This window comes from Oryctolagus cuniculus, chromosome 3, assembly GCF_051225735.1.
Source record: "Oryctolagus cuniculus isolate XC-2025 breed Fujian yellow rabbit chromosome 3, ASM5122573v1, whole genome shotgun sequence".
Taxonomy (NCBI): domain Eukaryota; kingdom Metazoa; phylum Chordata; class Mammalia; order Lagomorpha; family Leporidae; genus Oryctolagus; species Oryctolagus cuniculus.
Window position 1 is genome coordinate 1,012,784 of NC_142869.1, and position 19,456 is coordinate 1,032,239.

At 61.9% G+C, this 19,456-nt stretch overlaps 1 protein-coding gene across 8 annotated transcripts in view; it reads left to right on the forward strand.

The window, feature by feature from the left end:
* The window catches only part of ANKMY1 (ankyrin repeat and MYND domain containing 1), a 44,145-nt gene that overhangs the window by 21,876 nt on the left and 2,813 nt on the right, over positions 1 to 19,456 (forward strand). For 5 of the 8 annotated variants that reach the window (XM_089328756.1, XM_089328755.1, XM_089328758.1 and 2 more), the window contains 4 exons: positions 4,119 to 4,232; positions 4,464 to 4,629; positions 10,310 to 10,388; positions 11,077 to 11,237. In XM_089328756.1, the coding sequence (XP_089184882.1) occupies positions 4,119 to 4,232; positions 4,464 to 4,629; positions 10,310 to 10,388; positions 11,077 to 11,237 (520 nt within the window). Of the gene's footprint in view, positions 1 to 4,118; positions 4,233 to 4,463; positions 4,630 to 6,969; positions 7,091 to 10,309; positions 10,389 to 11,076; positions 11,238 to 12,045; positions 12,304 to 19,456 lie in introns of those variants that run through there. The other 3 variants (XR_016231303.1, XR_016231302.1, XM_089328757.1) reach the window with 3 other exon arrangements.

Sequence of the window (19,456 nt, forward strand, 5' to 3'; positions counted from 1 at the left end):
AAGTTCGTCTCGGCAAGACCGGGCGTGAGCGAGGGCCAGGCCCGCAGGCGCGGCAGCTCGGCATCGGGCTCCCTGTTGGCAGGGCTGGCACGGAGATGCTGCCGGGTCCGTGGGGTGAGCCCGGTGCCTGAGAGGACCGCCTGACCCCAACACGCTGAGCGCGTCCAGCAGATACCGGGACGGGGAGGGCCCTTTGTCCTTCTGTCCCGTCAGCTGCCTTCCTTGGCCATAAATAAACAAATAAGAATAGAAATTCACAGAGGAGTTGAGAGAGCAGTGCAAGAAGTCCATGCCCCTCCTCCAGCATCCCCAGTGCCCGACCTCTGACCTGACCCGTCTCACTCCACCCTCACCCCATCTCACGCTTTGGCTGGGAGCTCGCCCACCACCCGGGCATGCGTGTCCCAGGGCAGGCACAGCCGGGGCTCACGTGTCCCAGGGCAGGCGCAGCTGGGACTCGCGTGTCCCAGGGCAGGCACAGCCGGGGCTCACGTGTCCCAGGGCAGGCGCAGCTGGGACTCGCGTGTCCCAGGGCAGGCACAGCCGGGGCTCACGTGTCCCAGGGCAGGCGCAGCTGGGACTCGCGTGTCCCAGGACAGGCGCAGCTGGGACTCGCGTGTCCCAGGGCAGGCACAGCTGGGACTCGCGTGTCCCAGGGCAGGTGCAGCTGGGACTCGCGTGTCCCAGGGCAGGCGCAGCTGGGACTCGCGTGTCCCAGGGCAGGTACAGCTGGGACTCGCGTGTCCCAGGGCAGGCGCAGCTGGGACTCGCGTGTCCCAGGGCAGGCGCAGCTGGGACTCGCGTGTCCCAGGGCAGGCGCAGCTGGGACTCGCGTGTCCCAGGGCAGGCGCAGCTGGGACTCGCGTGTCCCAGGGCAGGCGCAGCTGGGACTCGCGTGTCCCAGGGCAGGCACAGCTGGGACTCGCGTGTCCCAGGGCAGGCGCAGCTGGGACTCGCGTGTCCCAGGGCAGGCGCAGCTGGGACTCGCGTGTCCCAGGGCAGGCGCAGCTGGGACTCGCGTGTCCCAGGGCAGGCACAGCTGGGACTCGCGTGTCCCAGGGCAGGCGCAGCTGGGACTCACGTGTCCCAGGGCAGGTGCAGCTGGGACTCGCGTGTCCCAGGGCAGGCGCAGCTGGGACTCGCGTGTCCCAGGGCAGGCGCAGCTGGGACTCGCGTGTCCCAGGGCAGGCGCAGCTGGGACTCGCGTGTCCCAGGGCAGGCGCAGCTGGGACTCGCGTGTCCCAGGGCAGGCGCAGCTGGGACTCGCGTGTCCCAGGGCAGGCGCAGCTGGGACTCGCGTGTCCCAGGGCAGGCGCAGCTGGGACTCGCGTGTCCCAGGGCAGGCGCAGCTGGGACTCGCGTGTCCCAGGGCAGGCGCAGCTGGGACTCGCGTGTCCCAGGGCAGGCGCAGCTGGGACTCGCGTGTCCCAGGGCAGGCGCAGCTGGGACTCGCGTGTCCCAGGGCAGGCGCAGCTGGGACTCGTGTGTCCCAGGGCAGGTACAGCTGGGACTCGCGTGTCCCAGGGCAGGCACAGCTGGGACTCGTGTGTCCCAGGGCAGGCGCAGCTGGGACTCGCGTGTCCCAGGGCAGGCGCAGCTGGGACTCGTGTGTCCCAGGGCAGGTACAGCTGGGACTCGCGTGTCCCAGGGCAGGCACAGCTGGGACTCGCGTGTCCCAGGGCAGGCACAGCTGGGACTCGCGTGTCCCAGGGCAGGCACAGCTGGGACTCGCGTGTCCCAGGGCAGGCACAGCTGGGACTCGCGTGTCCCAGGGCAGGCACAGCTGGGACTCGCGTGTCCCAGGGCAGGTACAGCTGGGACTCGCGTGTCCCAGGGCAGGCACAGCTGGGACTCGTGTGTCCCAGGGCAGGCACAGCTGGGACTCGCGTGTCCCAGGGCAGGTACAGCTGGGACTCGCGTGTCCCAGGGCAGGCACAGCTGGGACTCGCGTGTCCCAGGGCAGGCGCAGCTGGGACTCGCGTGTCCCAGGGCAGGCGCAGCTGGGACTCGCGTGTCCCAGGGCAGGCGCAGCTGGGACTCGCGTGTCCCAGGGCAGGCGCAGCTGGGACTCGCGTGTCCCAGGGCAGGCACAGCTGGGACTCGCGTGTCCCAGGGCAGGCGCAGCTGGGACTCGCGTGTCCCAGGGCAGGCGCAGCTGGGACTCGTGTGTCCCAGGGCAGGCGCAGCTGGGACTCGCGTGTCCCAGGGCAGGCACAGCTGGGACTCGCGTGTCCCAGGGCAGGCGCAGCTGGGACTCGCGTGTCCCAGGGCAGGCGCAGCTGGGACTCGCGTGTCCCAGGGCAGGCACAGCTGGGACTCGCGTGTCCCAGGGCAGGCACAGCTGGGACTCGCGTGTCCCAGGGCAGGCGCAGCTGGGACTCGCGTGTCCCAGGGCAGGCGCAGCTGGGACTCGCGTGTCCCAGGGCAGGCGCAGCTGGGACTCGTGTGTCCCAGGGCAGGCGCAGCTGGGACTCGCGTGTCCCAGGGCAGGCGCAGCTGGGACTCGTGTGTCCCAGGGCAGGCGCAGCTGGGACTCGCGTGTCCCAGGGCAGGCGCAGCTGGGACTCGTGTGTCCCAGGGCAGGCGCAGCTGGGACTCGCGTGTCCCAGGGCAGGGCCCCCTCTACTTGCAGAGCAGCCTTAGGAAGCTCCCCGTCTTGCTCAGATCGACTTGGGCTCTAATTCAGGTTTCACAGACATTTTGAAGTGGTGCTGTCTGCCCTGCTTGGTTACAGCACAGCTCCCCAGCCCTCCCAAGTCTCATTGCAGCCACCAGCCCAGCCTGGGTTTCCTGCTGGCCGTCCACCTGCAGGCCCTCAGACCCTGCCCTGAGCACTTGGTCTTGCTGGTTCACCCCCTGCCACCCCTGCCATGGGCAGTGGCAGAATCCAGCCCTTCGGTGGGGTCTGTGGAACTCAGCACCTGTGGAAGTTTTTGTCGGAGCCCCAGAGGGGCCGTGAACACTGCTGGTGGCCTCGGGGCACAGGCGTGGGGCTCCTGCCCGGCCACGTAGAACACGCCTGGGCTCTCCCTGCCCAGCACAGGGCAGCCCTCACAGGCAGTCCCCAGCCTCAGTGGTTGCCTGAGAGGCCGGGCTGAAGGCCTTCCATCCAGCTCTGGAACGTTGTGCACCAAGGCAGGAGACCCGCCTGCCATTCCAGAAGTGTGGGCTGACCTCACAGCCAATCATCACCGCGGCTGGAACCTCTCACCACACACAGCACAGGCAGGGCCAGTGATAGGCGTGAGTGTGCCAGGGCTGTTGCAGTTGATTTCTTCTGAGAGGATTCGTTCTGAGAGGAGGAGCGTGGTGGGGGCAAGAGGCGCAGAGTCACCACACAGACCCCGGGAGTCGGGTGAAAGCAGGCCTGAGGCGAGCAGCCCACAGACTCGTTTATTTCAGTTGGTGCAGCTGCTTATAAAGCCAAGGCAGCCAATCCGGTCAAGGGGCAGTCTACGCCCCAACCAATCACAGCCTGTTGCCAGGCAGTTTCCAACGCCATCCAATCACAGCCTGTTGCCAGTCAGGCTCTGTTGCTAGGCAGTTTCTGTTTTCAGCGGCCATCTTGGCATGACCTTGTCACCTCCTCATTCCACCACGGAGGGCCGTGGCTAGAACCTCTCATCACACAGAGCAGGGCCAGTTATAGACGTGAGTGCACAAGGTTGTCTCTGTGCACCACCACTGCGTCTCCCAAGCTGCCCCCGCCGGAGCCCGTGGCCTGCTGGCTACCACTGGGAACTCTGGGTGGCATGAGAGTTTCCCTGCTGCCCCCTGGAAGTTTCTAGATGGCAGAGGATAGTGGCGTTTTGTCTGTTCCTTTCCAAGACATCTAATCTGTCCCTCTCCATTGTGTGGTGCCAGTGGGGAGCCTTGACGTCACCACGCAGCTCAGCGGCACCTTCTTGCCCCTGGCTGCCCCACCCTGTGTCTGTGATTGGCATCTCAGGGAGTGAGTGCGGGTGACGGCAGTGTCCGGGCAGCACCTGCCCTCCCACAGGTGGTGTCCTCAGGCCGCTGTGTCCACAGGCCTGTGTTGAGGACAGAGCCCAGGAGGCCCCTGTGCCCCCTGCTGGGGGGTGTGTCCTTGTGCCTCCCATGTGCCTCTTCCTACACAGGTGGACGAGCTCATTCGCCATGGGGCTGACATCCTGAAGCCGGTGACGCTCACACAGGGGGACAAAGTGGCTGTGGGCACAGCTGTGGACTACGGCTACTTCAAGTTCTTCCAGGTATTGCCTTGAGTGTGTTGCTGTCCCAAGCAGGACCCTGGTGGGGGCCTAGTGCCCCCTAAGGCCCCGCCCTGTCGTAGCAGGGCCCTGTCCCATGCTGGGTGTGGCTGTACCTGCCTCCATCCACCTCCAGGACAGCCCTGAGGTTGGGGGGGGTGCCCAGCATCCCAGTCACTGCCACAGTGGCAGGGCCGGATCAGGCGGGGCGGGTGACCCTCCGGCTGGCCACAGGACCGGAAGATCGCACACTGCCCCTACCACGCGCTGATGCCCGCGGAGCGAGAGACGCTGCTGGCCCGGAAGAGGTTGCTGGAACACATGGGCACCCAGCTGCGCCTGGCCGTCCTCGCCAAGGAGAGCCAGTGGGATGCCAGGGCGCTGTGCCTGAGCAAGAGAGGTGGGTGGGCCGGCGGGACACCAGGGCGCTGTGCCTGAGCAAGAGAGGTGGGCGGCCAGCGGGACGCCAGGGCTCTGTGCCTGAGCAAGAGAGGTGGGCAGCTGGCAGGACGCCAGGACGCTGTACTGGAGCAGAGAGTTGGGCGGGCCGGCGGGACACCAGGGCGCTGTGCCTGAGCAGAGAGGTGGGCGGCCGGAGGGACACCAGGGTGCTGTACTGGAGCAGAGAGGTGGGCGGCTGGCGGGACACCAGGGTGCTGTTCCTGAGCAGAGAGGTGGGCGGCTGGAGGGACACCAGGGTGCTGTGCCTGAGCAGAGAGGTGGGCGGCTGGAGGGACACCAGGGTGCTGTGCCTGAGCAGAGGTGGGCGGGCCGGCGGGACACCAGGGCGCTGTGCCTGAGCAGAGAGGTGGGCGGCTGGCGGGACACCAGGGTGCTGTTCCTGAGCAGAGAGGTGGGCGGCTGGAGGGACACCAGGGTGCTGTGCCTGAGCAGAGAGGTGGGCGGCTGGAGGGACACCAGGGTGCTGTGCCTGAGCAGAGGTGGGCGGGCCGGCGGGACACCAGGGCGCTGTGCCTGAGCAGAGAGGTGGGTGGGCCGAGGACGGACCCAGCAATTGTGCATTGAGCTGCAGCGGACGTGGGGTGCAGCTGGCTCTTTCCGATGCTGATTTCCTCTCCCTTGGGTAAATTCCCAGGAAGGGGATGGCTGGGTCACGTGGCAGGTCTATACTCAGGAGGACTCTCCTCTGAGGAGTCCGCATCCTGTCCTCCACGGTGGCTGCACCAGTTTGCATTCCCACCAACAGTGGTTAGTGTCCCTTTCTCCCCACATCCTCGCCAGCATCTGTTGTTAGTTGATTTCTGTATGTGGGTGATTTTATGTGGGTGAGGCGAAACCTCATTGTGGTTTTGATTTGCATTTCCCTGACAGCTAGTGATCATAAAAATTTTTTTCATGTGTTTGTTGCCTGTTTGGATTTCCTCTGTTGAAAATGTCTGTTTAGGTCCTTGGCCCATCTCTTAAGTGGGTTGTTTGTTTTGTCGTTGAGTTTCTTGATCCCTTTGTAGATTCTGGATATTAACCCTTTATCAGCTGCACACTTTGCAAATATTTTCTCCCATTCTGTCGGTTGCCTCTTCGCTTTGCTGAGTGCTTCTTTTGCAATGCAGGAGCTTCTCAGCCTGATGTAATCCCATTTGTCCGTGTTGGCTTTAGCTGCCTGTGCCTCTGGGGGCTTCTCCACGAAGGCTTTGCCTGTGCCAGTGTCTTGCAGAGCGTCCCCCATGATCCCTAGTAATTTGATGGTATAGGGGAGTAGATTTAGGTCTTTGATCCGTGTTGAGTGGGTTTTGTGTAAGGTGTAGGGTGGGTCCTGTTCTATATTCCTGCACGTGGAATCCAGTTCTCCCAGCACTGTTTGTTGAAGAGACTGTCCTCCCTCCAGGGGTTGGTTTTAGCTCCTTTGTCAAACATAAGTTGGTTGTAGATGTGTGGATTGACTTCTGGGTTTCTTTTTTTTTTTTGACAGGCAGAGTTAGACAGTGAGAGAGAGAGAAAGAGAGAGAGAAAGGTCTTCCTTCCATTGGTTCACCCCCCAAATGACCGCTACGGCTGGCGTGCTGCGCTGATCTGAAGCCAGGAGCCAGGTGCTTCCTCCTGGTTCCCATGTGGGTGCAGGGCCCAAGCACCTGGGCCACCCTCTACTGCCTTCCTGGGCCACAGCAGAGAGCTGGACTGGAAGAGGAACAACTGGGACAGAACTGGTGCCCCAACCAGGACTAGAATCCAGGGTGCCGGTACCATAGGCGGAGGATTAGCCTAGTGAGCCACGGCGCCAGCCGACATTCTGGGGTTTCTATTCTGTTCCATTGGTCTGCACATCTGTTTTTGAGCCAGTACCGGGCTGATTTGATGATAACTGCCCTGTAGGAGGTCTGAAATCTGGTATTGTGAAGCCTCCGGCTTTGTTTTTGTTGTTTAAGGTTGCTTTAGCTATTTGGGGTCTCTTGTGTTTCATTATGAATTTTAGCATCATTTTTTCTAGATATGAGAAGCATTTTGTTGGTATTTTGATTAGGATAGCATCAAATCTGTAAATTGTTTGTGGTAGCTGGACATTGTGATGATATCGATTCTTCTAGTACATATACTTCAAATGCTACAAAACATTGTTGAATAATATTAAAGACGATCTAAATAGATGGAAAGGCAGCCCGTGATCATGGATTGAAAACTTACTGTTGGTAACAAGGGAACTGCTCCCAGACAAGAGCAGGCTCAGCACAGCTCCTCCAGGATCTCAGCTGTCAAGTTCTCTCCCGTTCACGTGGGGCTGCAGGCGCCGTGATGGCAGCAGCAACCTCGGGCCGGAAGAACAACGTTGGAGTCCCCTTCTCCAGTTTCAGACGAAGTCGGTGCCACACAGAGCAGAGCAGCCGAGTGGAACGGAGGGCCCCCAAGTAAGCACACATTTCCGTGCTTGGCTGGTTTTCAGTGAGGGCCTTGACGTCACACAGTGGGATGAAGACGGGACATGTGCTGGGGCAACTGGGCGTTTGTGGTGGAATGAGAAGGCCATGCCAAGATGGCCGCTGACAATGGAGCCTGCCTGGCAATAGGCTGTGATTGGATGGCTTCGGATACTGCCTGGCAACAAGGTGTGATTGGTTAGGGCATAGACCGCCCCTTGACTGGATTGGCTGCCTTGGCTATATAAGCTGCTGCACCAACTGAAATAAATGAGTCTGTGGGCTGCTTGCCTCTGGCCTGCTTTCACCCAACTCCCGGGGTCTGTGTGGTGACTCCACGCCTCTTGCCCCACCATGCTGTTCCTCTCAGAATGAATCCACAGCAACAGGCATCCACAGGCAGAAGAGTGACGCCAGCCACCCTCCTCCTCGCCCCCTACCACAGATGGCTGACCTTGGATCAGAGACCTAAGTGTGGGGGCGTTGGAGGGAGAGCTCTTGACCCTGGACTTGGCCGGGTTCCTGGGTTTGATACTGAAAGCCTGGACTGCACGCATGATCAAAATGAAAGCCTTTAGTATTTTAGAGGCCGCTGTGGAGAAACTGCAAGCACAGTTCACATAGCCCCCGTGAAGAGAGAGGGCCTGTGCCAGCCATGTTCCTCGCAGAGACCTGTGTGACCCCGAGGCGAAGGCAAATAACCAGGCCTCAGGATGGACAGGGGGTGGCAGGGACTTCACGCAGCTCGTGCGAAGTGCAATTAAAAGATACGCTCATTTTGGTGCAAAAAATGGCCGTGCATATGAGTGTGAGTAGAAATTTCTTCAAAAAAGACACTGATGGCCAACAAAACAAGCAACGATGCTCAATACTGAGTTACTGGAGCTGCACAGACTGCACTGAGGCATCACCTCGCCCCGGGTGGGGTCTGGCCCCACTGTCAGGCGCTCAGTCTGAATGTGGGGCTTGGAGCCGGGGCCTTGCACTCAGAAGAGACACACACACACTCGCACACACACTCACACAGACACACCTACCACCACACACGCACTCACACAGACACACCTACCGCCACACACGCACTCACATATAGGGACACCTACCACCCCACACTCACACATAGACAGACACACTGACATACACACCACACACATATGCACCCACACACATACACACCACACATAGACACACCCACTGCCACACACACACATATGCACACACATACACCACACACACTATATATCGCCCATACCCACACACGTACACACACATATGCACACACACATATGCACACACACCCACCCACCCATCCCCCCACACACCCCCCACACAAAAGCACCCTCCACATACACACAACTTACACACACACCCCACACACATATGCACACACACACACACCCATCCCCACACACACACCCCACACCCATAAGCACCCCCCACGTACACACAACCTACACACACATACACACACATATGCACACACACCCCCCACCCACCCATCCCCACACACACCCCACACCCATAAGCACCCCTAAATACACACAACCTACACACACATACCACACACATGCACACACACAGACCATACACATAAGCACCCCCCACATACACACAACCTACACACACACATGCACCCCACACACATATGCACACACATGCACCCCACACACATATGCACACACACATGAACACACACACCAATCCCCCCACACCCCACACACATAAGCACCCCCCCACATAACAACCTACACACACATACACACATATGCACACACACACCATACACACATATGCACACACACACACGTGCTTCCTGCCTTGCTCCGCAAACACTGCCTTCAAGGCCGTCACAGACCAGCCCCTGCCCAGCTGAGGGTTTTTTTATAGTCAGACAGCACTCACAAGTGTCAGGAAGTCGCAGCGCTCAGTGTGGCTGAGGCTGTGGGGAAGTCGCAGCTGGTGACCGTGGAAAAGGCTGTAACGCTTTGGGGGGTGGCCCGGCTGCGCCTCGGGGCGTTAAGCATGGAGCCAGTCTGTGGCCCAGCCATTCCCTCCTCTGCCTGCCGTTAGCCACAGTGACGAAGACACCATCCATGCAGAATCACAAGTGGAAAGTGATACGTGCCCAGCAACCGGTGAACGAAGGACCTGGGGTCCCTCGTGGGTTGCCATGTCGCTCAGCCGCAGGGGGGGGCACGGGCCCTCGCTTGCCAAGCGGGCGAGCCTCGGCATCAGCGCTGGTGGGAGGAGCCAGCGGTAGGAGCCCCTGCGTCTTGTGATTCTGTTGATAGGAAAGGCGCGGGACAGCAGGGGTGCTGTGGAGGCAGAGGGACACCGTGGTTGCTCAGGGCCGGGGGCCGGGAGCCAGGTGGTGTTCTGGGTGCTGGCCGTGTTCCCCAGCTGGTGGTGCTGGTGCTGGCCCCAGGGGGCCGTAGCATTGTTCATTGACACGGGGGCTTTGAGTGATCTCCCCGTAAAGTGGAGTTTTGATAACAGTCCCGCCTCTGTGGCACACGGAAGTCCCTCTCTCCGTTGTCACACACCTGGATTTTGGAGAAGTGACTGACAGCCGACGCTGTCACAGACCAGGCTAGAAGCACTCCCCTGTCCTGTGGCTGCACTGTCGCACAGCAGCGAGGGGAGTGGCCTTGGGCGCTGGGCGGGCAGGGAGGGTTGGGCGAGGAGCAAGGGGCGCCCACCGTCTCACTCCGGGCCGGCTGCTGTCTCTGAGGCTCCTGACGTAAGGGGCAGCAGGCCTGTGGGACCAGCTTTCTCGTGGTGGCTGACATGGTGTTCAAGGACAGGGAGCTGAGGCCCGTGGTGGCGCCCTGTGTGGTCCTGTGGAAGTTACTGCTCGGGGGTTCTTGGCTACTGTGCCCCTGCCGCCAGCTGCCAGAGAGCAGGCCAGGCGTGTCCCCTCTGCAGAGGGGCTGTGAGCTGGGCAAGGCTGAGAGTAGCTAGTGTGGTGGCCAGGGGGACCCTGCAGGGGTGAGGTGTGGATGGCCAGTGCAGGTTGACCGGGAGGCTGCAGATAAGAGGGCGTGGGTGGGGGTGTGGGGGGAGCCTGAGGGCTGAGCCCCCTCCCGGGAGCCTGGGCCCACCCCACTCTGCCTCCATGCTCCTGCTGCGGTGCCTGCCTTCCCGCAGTGCGCAGGGAGGTGGCGTCCACTGTGCTGGCCCTACCCCGTTGCTGACGTGGGTCTGTTGCAGCGGAGCTGATCTCGAGCCACAGGCTGAGGAAGAGGAACTCCAGCCTGCCCAGGACGCTGAGCATGGAAGAGCCGGAGAGGCAAGTGCTGCCCGGGGCCCGGGGCCTGGGGCCCCCCACTCCCACGCCCACACAGGACAGCTTCCCTCCGTCTGACCCTGCAGTGCTGGGCCCTGCCCAGGCAGCCCTGATCACGCTGATACGACGTGAAAACCTGGTTCCCTGGTTCTGCAGAGCGTTCTCTGCTCCTTTCCTTAATAGGCCCTGAGCGAGTGACTACGCAGCTGTGTGTGCACAGCCCCACCTGCAGGGCTGTCAGAGCTGTGTGTGCACAGCCCCACCTGCAGAGCTCCCAGAGCTGTGTGTGCACAGCGCCACCTGCAGGGCTGTCAGAGCTGTGTGTGCACAGCGCCACCTGCAGGGCTCTCGGAGCTGTGTGTGCACAGCGCCACCTGCAGGGCTCTCGGAGCTGTGTGTGCACAGCGCCACCTGCAGGGCTCTCGGAGCTGTGTGTGCACAGCCCCACCTGCAGGGCTCTCGGAGCTGTGTGTGCACAGCGCCACCTGCAGGGCTCCCAGAGCTGTGTGTGCTTGGCTGAGTTGGACCTGTGTCCTGTGTCCTGCTGTATGACCAGTGTGGTTTGCTAGCTGTGGCACAGGACCACAGCAGTGAGCAGAACAGTGCGTTCTGTGTGGCGCTGCTCGGGACACGGGTCCCAGGCAGCTCCTGGTGGGGCGCAGGTTCACTGAGCCCGGCCCCTGCCTTGCAGCGTCCCCTTCTTCAAGTTCTGCTACCACTGTGGCCGCTCCATCGGGGTCCGCCTCTCGCCCTGCACGCGCTGCTACGGGATCCTGACGTGCAGCAAGCACTGTAAGACCAAGGCCTGGGCCGAGTTCCACAAGAAGGACTGCAGTGACTTGGTGGCCATCGGTAGGTCGGGGTGGGCGGCGCTGGCTGGGCCTGCGGCCTCCACATTTCCTCTAGGACTTCCCGAGTGGCCAGGCTGGGCTGTTGGGCCCTGCCCCGTGTGACAGCAGTGTCCAGGGAGCTGGGACTGGTGCCTGGGCTGCCGTCCTCCTATGGGCTCTGTTCATACCTGGGGGCTCTTTGTTGGACACCCCTGCCCCTTGACCTCTGGGCACTTGGTGTTGGGGCTGCTTCTGGGGGTTTCCTCTCGGCCTACCCCCGGTCCTGTGTGATGGTGGACATCCAGAGGTGTCTGTTTCTGGGCTCCGTCGAGGCAGGAGATGCCCGAGCCTGGGTGTGGAAGCTGTGGGGTGGCTTCCGCCTTGAGCCTTTGTGGGTGCCGGGTCCCAGGTGGGGGTGCAGAGGAGCCCGGGGCCACCTGAGCACCCTCTCGCCACACTCCTGCCCTTGCACCATGCCCGGGAAGCCGTGCCTGCCCGTCACCCACATTCTGTCCTGGTAAAGCGGGTTCTCACCGGCAGACACCTGCCGTGGGTGCACCCCTGACTGGTCACAGCCTCTTGGCCCGCAGACCCTGGGGCAGGCGGCCCTTTGCCGAGGCGTGCTCACAGCTAACACTGGGGCCTCCTGTGGAGTGGGCATTGTGGGGCCAGGACCAGGGGCTGCAGCCCTCAGGGTGGGGCTCCGGCACCGCTGTGGCTGCGCTGGGGCAGAGCGCTCTGTCCAGGGCGTGGGGCTCGGCGGCTGCAAGGCCAGGACCAGGGCCTCCTCTTCAGGCTCCCTCTCCCCTCCCCCACACCCGTTCCCCCAGGGCCCTCTCCCGAGGCCGAGCTCTGGAAGGGGGAAGGATCCCTGTGATGGAGGAGGGAGCAGCGCTGGAGGCCCATGGCCAGGGGAGGGGCCCAGGGTCACGCCCCCTGCCTGCCGCCTGCCCCTGGGGCCACCTCTCGGCTGCTGGACCTGGCGGCCACCTCCAGCCCGGCCCAGAGTCTCCCTCTGACCTCGCAATAAAGTGGCCCCCAGGGTGTGCGTTCACCTGCACCCTGGGACAGGCCTCCAGCTTCTAGAACTTCCGTACGCTGTGTGCTGGCCATGCCCCTCGGCCCTCACCTCTGCCCTGCGCCCCGCCCCCGGCGGCTCCAGCCACTGCCTTCCCTGGGCTAACGGCTCCCTGCTGCCGCCCGCAGACCTCACATTTGGTGTTCCATGTGCGTGTGCTGTGTGAGTGTCCGCCCCATGCCGGTGTGTTCTGGAGGACCATGGACACGGCACTCAGTGGCCATGAGGGGGAGGGCACAGGGCACCAGGAAGGAGCCCTGTCAGGGCAGACACAGCGATGGACCTGACCCCTGCTCTCTGGCGCTCCTGGGCTCTGCGCCGGGGGAGGGTGCTGTGGGCAAGGCGGGGTCCACGTCCCCATCCCAGGTCCTGCACTTTACAAACACCGTGCTCAGAGGGAGGATAGGGAAACACGTGTGTGGGCCTTGCCCAGGAATAGAGTGGGCAGGGGAGGGAAGGGGGGGTGGGGAGGGAGAGGAAGGGAAAGAGGGAGGGGCGGGGGAGGGAGAGATCCTCTGAGCCTCGGCAGGAGACGGAGCCCCTCCCCATCGCTGGCCTCTTAGGAGGTCAGAAAGAGGAATCCTTACTTGGTACCACCCCTGGGTCCTGGGGAAGGGGTCATTTGACTGACAGGTGGAATTACACAGGGCGGGGAGGTGTGGATTCCAGCTGTGGCCCGGTGGAGCTCCCTGCTGTATCCCACATGAGGGGCGCCAGGCTTTTCAGGGGGCTCCCCCTGGACGCAGGGCTGGGCCTCTATACCCCAGCATGGGCCAGGCGCCGGCCACAGGTCGTCCCAGAGGTGAGCTGGGCCCCTGCCATTCTGGGTGCAGGGGCTCGGCGAGGGGTGGATGTGGGTGCCCCAGCTTGCACGGCGTCTGCTGGAAAGGGAAAGGGGTACAAGGGCGCTGCAGAAACTGTGGGAAGTGGAATTGGAAGCTGAGTTTCTTGGGGTGCGCGTTTTCCATGAAGTGTTGAGCACCCTGCCTTGCTGGTCCTGTCCTGGTCAGAGAGTGTGCAGACAGAAAAGCAAGCAGGAGTCACTGAGGGACTGACCCCGCCAGCCCAACTGCACTTGCAAAGCGCAGCTGCTCCACCCGGACACACACAGAACATGGCAAGGGCACACGGACACGTGTGAGGCTGCCAGGAGGACCACCCCTGTGTGTTCTCAGCTAGGCCTGGAAAATCCTTTGCCATTAAATATTTTTCTACATCTTCCCTAAATTAAAAGCACTTATTTAAAGTCTTGATTATGTAGGCAGTGTAGGCTTATTGTTTATAAAAGGCAAAAATGAAATATTCCTCAAAGACAAGAATTTTGAGCTTACACTTTCATCTGTGCTGGAACCTGTGCACACACATGCACTTTCCATGTAACACATCCTCACACTTGCACACGTGCACTTCTGCATGTATGCATCCTCACGCACACATGTGCACTTTCTCATGTACACATCCTCACCTGCACACATGTGTACTTTCCTATGTACACATCCGCCCACACATGCACATTCCCATGTATACCTCCTCACGTGCCTGCACACACGTGCATTCACATGTGCACATCCTCACACCTGCACACACCTGTACTTTCCCATGCACACATCCTCACACCTGGACACGCATGTACTCTCCCATGGACACATCCTCACATACATGCTCACACATGCACTCACGTGTACACATCCTCCCACCTGCACACATGTACTTTCCCATGTACACATTCTCACACCTGGACACGCAGGTACTCTCCCATGGACACATCCTCACATACATGCTCACACATGCACTCACGTGTACACATCCTCCCACCTGCACATATGTACTTTCCCATGTACACATCCTCACACCTGGACACGCATGTACTCTCCCATGGACACATCCTCACACACCTGCTCACACATGCATTCACGTGTACACATCCTCACATACCTGCTCACACGTGCATTCACATGTATACATCCTCACACACATGCTCACACATATGTACTTTCCCATGTACACATCCTCACACCTGGACACGCATGTACTCTCCCATGGACACATCCTCACACACCTGCACACACATGTACTTTCCCACGGACACATCCTCACACCTACACACACATGCATTCACATGTACACACCCTCACACACATGCTCACACATTCACATGTGCACATCCTCACACCTGCACACATGTGCACTTTCCCATGTGCACACCATCACATACCTGCTCACACGTGCATTCCCATGTACACATCCTCACACACATGCTCACACATGTGTGCTTTCCCATGGACACATCCTCACACCAGACACGTGTACATATCCTCACACACATGCTCACACAGCTGCACCCCATAGTTTCTCATGAGTACTTCATACACTGCTGACTGGTTTCTGTCAGCCGCCTACTTTCTACACTCTGCGTGTCAGCCAGCGTGGTGCCTGGTTGTAGGCATGCCATGATGTGTTTTCACGCCTTAAAGGGTGTGTACACGCGCCGTCTCCTGTCTGTTGTGCCCTTTGTGAAATAAGTCAGTGTTAGCAGTGTGGTCGACTGTGTTCTCAGAGTGCTCTTTGAGGTTCAGGTGGCGGGCGAGGGTCCCTCTGCACCTCTCACTGCTGAGCTGTGGCTTCCACGTGGCTTTGTCCATGTGCAGAGGCGACCCCCCCCATTCCCTTCTGTTGGAGAGTTCAGCTTCCTGGCATTGAGATGGCTCTCCAAATGGTAGCAGTCCTTCCTGCCTTGTATGGGCAGAACCTTCTGGCAGCTAGAACTTGGCTGTGCCGAGTGCTTCTCCTTCGCGTTTCTGAGCTGTCCCTGGAGCCTGACCTGCCGAGGGACGGGTGGATGAGGAGTGGCGGGCACTCATGGCCTCACGTGCCCAGGTCTTTACAGCCGCTTTGTGCATGACTGTGATAGTCTTGCTCATAAGGCACGGGAGCCTCCTCGCTAGATCTTCCCCCAGATGGGCAGTGGACTGGGTGCCCCTCCCCTGGGTCACACGCGCCTCCTGTCCTGGGTGCTGCAGGTGCCCCTGTGGCTGTGCACCTGCCGACCAGACCTCCCTCTCCTCAGGGCCCCCGAAAGGCACCAGCCACCACCACTCTTTCCGATGAATTAGCGATTGTCAAGACCAGAAATGTCTTGGGGACTTGTGCCCTTTGTGGGCTGGCTGGGTGCCCAGGGCCCCCAGGTCCCGGCCCCTAGGGCTGAGGCAGGACTGTGCTTGGCTCCTGGGCTGTCAGAGATCACTCGTCCTCCTCACCGGGCACTCAGCACAGCTCTGCCCCCAACGCCCGCTCAGTCCAGCCACTTCTAGAACCTTTTGCCATCACCTCCCCTGTCCTACTTGTGGTCTCACAGCCCTGCCGGCCCCAGGGCAGCTCCTCCCACCCTTGCCTGCTGGGCCCAGGGCCTCCCAGCAGCCACCATGCCCTGCTGCCCATGAGGCCCGGCCCAGCTGCCTGCCCCTTGCTGCTCCGGTCTCCTCTCTGGGTCACACCTGTAGGGAGCCCGTCCTCTGTCCCTGCTGCCTGAGAGCCTGCGTGCCAGGGGAGAGCTGCGTGGGATGGTGGCTGCTAGATAGGGGGGTGTGGGCAGGGGCTGGGACTGAGTCCAGCACTGTGTCAGCAGCTGGGGGCCCTTGCCTCTGCCCTGTGTCCCCCACGTGTTGGACGGCAAACTCTGCCAGGCAGGAGCTGTTGGCTCAGGGCGGGGGCCCAGCTGCTGACTCAGTGGCCGGCACATGGAGGCCACATCCCCCAGTGGACAGGTGGCTCTGCAGGGAGGTCCGTCCCTCTCATGGTCACATGACGACCACATTGTCCCCGCACGTGGTGAAGGAGACCTGCACCGTGGCCACTGTGGTGGCTGCCACGGTCTCTGCAGGTGGAGGTGGCGAGTCCTTCGGCCTGGCAGCCTTAGGTGGCAGTGGCGGAGGGGACAGTGGTAGTGGTGGCAGTGGTGGCTTTAGGTGGCAGTGGCTGTGGCAGTGATGGGCACTCGCGGCCTTGTGGGCACACAGTGACTGTCTCTCAGGTGGACACAAGGCGCTCACTCCTCTCCATAGATGATTGGACTTCCACGTTTGCTCTTCGGTCATTCTATAAGTGTGGCTTCATTTCTGGCCCGGGAACCTTTACCTGTTGCTTGCCCTCGCCCAGCCTGGTCCCTGCCTGCTGGCTCCAGGGTGCGTCTTCCTACCCAGCCCCCGCTCCACCCTCACAGCCCCACGACCTCTGACGGCTCCAGCCACAGCTCTTCTTCCTCTTCATTCACTTGGAGCATCCGGTTTGCCTGGGATTTGGTTTCCTCCATCTTCAGAATATTCCAGAACCTGGCCAGCTCTCCCGGAGTCGTAGCAGTCACTGCAGCGTCTGGGGAAGGTAGAGGGACCGTGTGACCCCCAGCCCCGCTGTGTGCATGCCAGGCCTCATGTGTGGGAGAGGCCAGCAGTGCCCAAATGGGGGAGCAGCTGGGTCTGGTAGAGAGCCTCGGGGTGTCGCCGGCTCTGTGGTCAGCGTCCCCTCTATGGGCCAGGCTGTCGGAGTCCAGCGCCCAGAGTGCTCTGAGCAAGCGGCACCCACCCCTGGGCTACCACCCCAGGCCCTGCCCTTCCAGAAAGTTCTCAGCTGCTCCTGCGCTGAGCTCCGGAGGACTGAGCGGACCACCTGCCCCGGCCCCTGCTCCAGCCCCTGCCCTGGGCTCTGCTTCCTCCTCTCCCTCCCCGGCGTGTGTCCTGGGGGCTCTCCCGGCCCGGCCTGTGGCTCTCGTGGGTGCCCAGCCCTTTTCTGCCCCAAGGCCCATCCTGGCTCTGCAGGAAGAAGCAGGAATGCTGGGGCCTTTTCTGCCCTCCCCGGACACACCCAGCCGGGGAGTCCCTGGGGTGGAGACGCTGGGGTGCTGGGGCTTGAGTCTGCCCTGCTGGGAGGACCTGGTGTCCCCTCCCTCAGGCTGAGGCCAGCAGTCCGCCCCCCTGACCCTCTGCTGTCTGCCCTGCTCCTCCACAGCCCCCGCGCGCCTGGACTCTCGGGTCCTCTCCTGGGCGGGACTGGGCTCAGCACCAGCTCACGGCCCCCCACCCCAGTCTGGGGAGGAGGCGCGGCCGCCTGCCCAGTCCCACGGCGTCCATGAAGTGAGGCTGGATGGGGAGGGCAGAGGGCAGGATTCGGGTCTGATTTGGAAGGGAAGCCGGGCCAGAGGGGCTGTGGAGAGGCAGGAGGAGGCAGCAGTGTCCGAGCTGGACAGGCCCCTGAGAGACAAGGACCAGGCAGGCCGGGGACCCTTGGGTGCCGAGGGGCTGACGGGCCCCACACGGAGGGGCCCCATTTCAGACTGGGGCAGGGTGGGCTGCCCTTTCGGGGAGTGGGCAGCTGCCTGGAGCTTGGCCAGGTGACCATCAGCGGGGGCTGCCAGTGGAAGCAGGTGTGGAGTCTGAGAGGGGAGGAGGCCGGGGTGGGGCTCGGGTTCCGGCCCAGAAGACTGTGATGAGACAAAGGGCCCGGAATGTGTGGGCGTCTGGAGCCCCGTGCTCTGTGGAGGTGCAGGCAGCATAGCTGAGGGCCCAGCCTGCTCCCCCGGAGTCCCTGTGCCCCGCCCGCCACAGCCCAGGCCTGGCTGCCTTCAGTGACCACCCCTGCTCCTCCCGCTGCGCGGGGCTTGTGCTCCTCACGGAGGCTCGAGGGACGCGGATCCACCTGTGCGATATTAAAACTAGAACCACGCCACGTCAGGGGGCCACAGGGGGCACAGGGGGCCTAGGCCCCTCGCCTTGCCTTGTCCCGCCCTGGAGCTGGGCTGGCAGCCGCCCGTCACACCTCCCATGTGGCGGGCACTACTGCTGCCCAGTTAAGAGTCCTCTGAGAGTGGAAGACAGATGCAGCGGGCATTTCTCCCCGCAGTGGTCGCCGTCTGTGTATGCCGTGTGTGTGTGTGTGTGTGTGTGTGTAATCTCAGCTCTCCTGTCATGCTGCCTGTTGTGTCCACGTGGGAAGCCTCACGTGTCCCTTGTTGTGTGCACATGGGAGGCCCTCACATGTCCCCCGCCATGTCTGCGTGGGAGGCCCTCACGTGGTCCCTCTACATGTCCCCTGTCATGTCCACATGGGAAACTTTCATGTGGTCCCTCGTATGTGTCCCCCATTGTGTCCATGTGGGAGGCTCTCACGTGTCCCCCATGGTGTCCATGTGGGAGGCCCTCACGTGGTCCCTCTACATGTCCCCTGTCATATCTGTGGGAGGCTCTCACGTGGCCCTTCTCACGTGTCCCCCATTACGTGTCCCCCATTGTGTCCATGTGGGAGGCCCTCATGTGGTCCCTCTCACGTGTCCCCCGTTGTGTCCATGTGGGAGGCCCTCATGTGGTCCCTCTCACATGTCCCCCGTTGTGTCAGTGTGGGAGGCCCTCACGTGTCCCCCGTCGTGTCCATGTGGGAGGTTCTCACATGGTCCCTCTCACGTGTCCCCTGTCGTGTCCGTGTGGGAGGCCCTCACATGTCCCCTGTCGTGTCCATGTGGGAGGCCTTCACGTGGTCCCTCTCACGTGGCCCCGTCGTGCGTGCAGCTGGGAACCTGCCGTCTCTGGGCCGGCTTGCTCAGCGGTGAGATTGCGGAGCCACCTTCGCTCCTTGTTCCGGCAGCAGCAGTTGGAGGTCCTGGGACGCAGACCCCTTGCTCTGTGACGGGCGGGGTCCTGGCCTGAGTGCAGATCTCCTCTCTGCTGCTCTCTCCAGTCGTCGTCCTCGCGGAGTCTGGGGCCCGGTCTTTGTGGCCAGGGCTCCATTCAGGCTGAGAGCCTGTGTGGGAGGGGTGGGCTCTCTGCTCTCTGGGGGCAGGGCCAGGTCTTGGTTCCAGCCCCACTTCGGTGTGTCCATGTCCTAGACACCCTCTCCCTGCTGGCCCTCCCAGCCCAGCCCCCGTCTGCAGAGAGCAGAGTCCTGTTGTCACCCCTGAGTGCACAGGGACACCCTGGTCTCAGCTCCAGCGGCAGCCCCGCCTGCTGTCAGGTGCACCTGTCACACAAGTCCCTGCCGGAGATGTGGGAGCCGCCACCGCCCACAGAGGCTGTGGGGCTTCCATCCGTGTTGGCGAGGGCCTGTGGGTTTAGCTTACTCGTGAGAAGCTGGGTCTGGAGTCTGCTCACACTGGGACATGGTGAGGGTGGGAGGTGTGT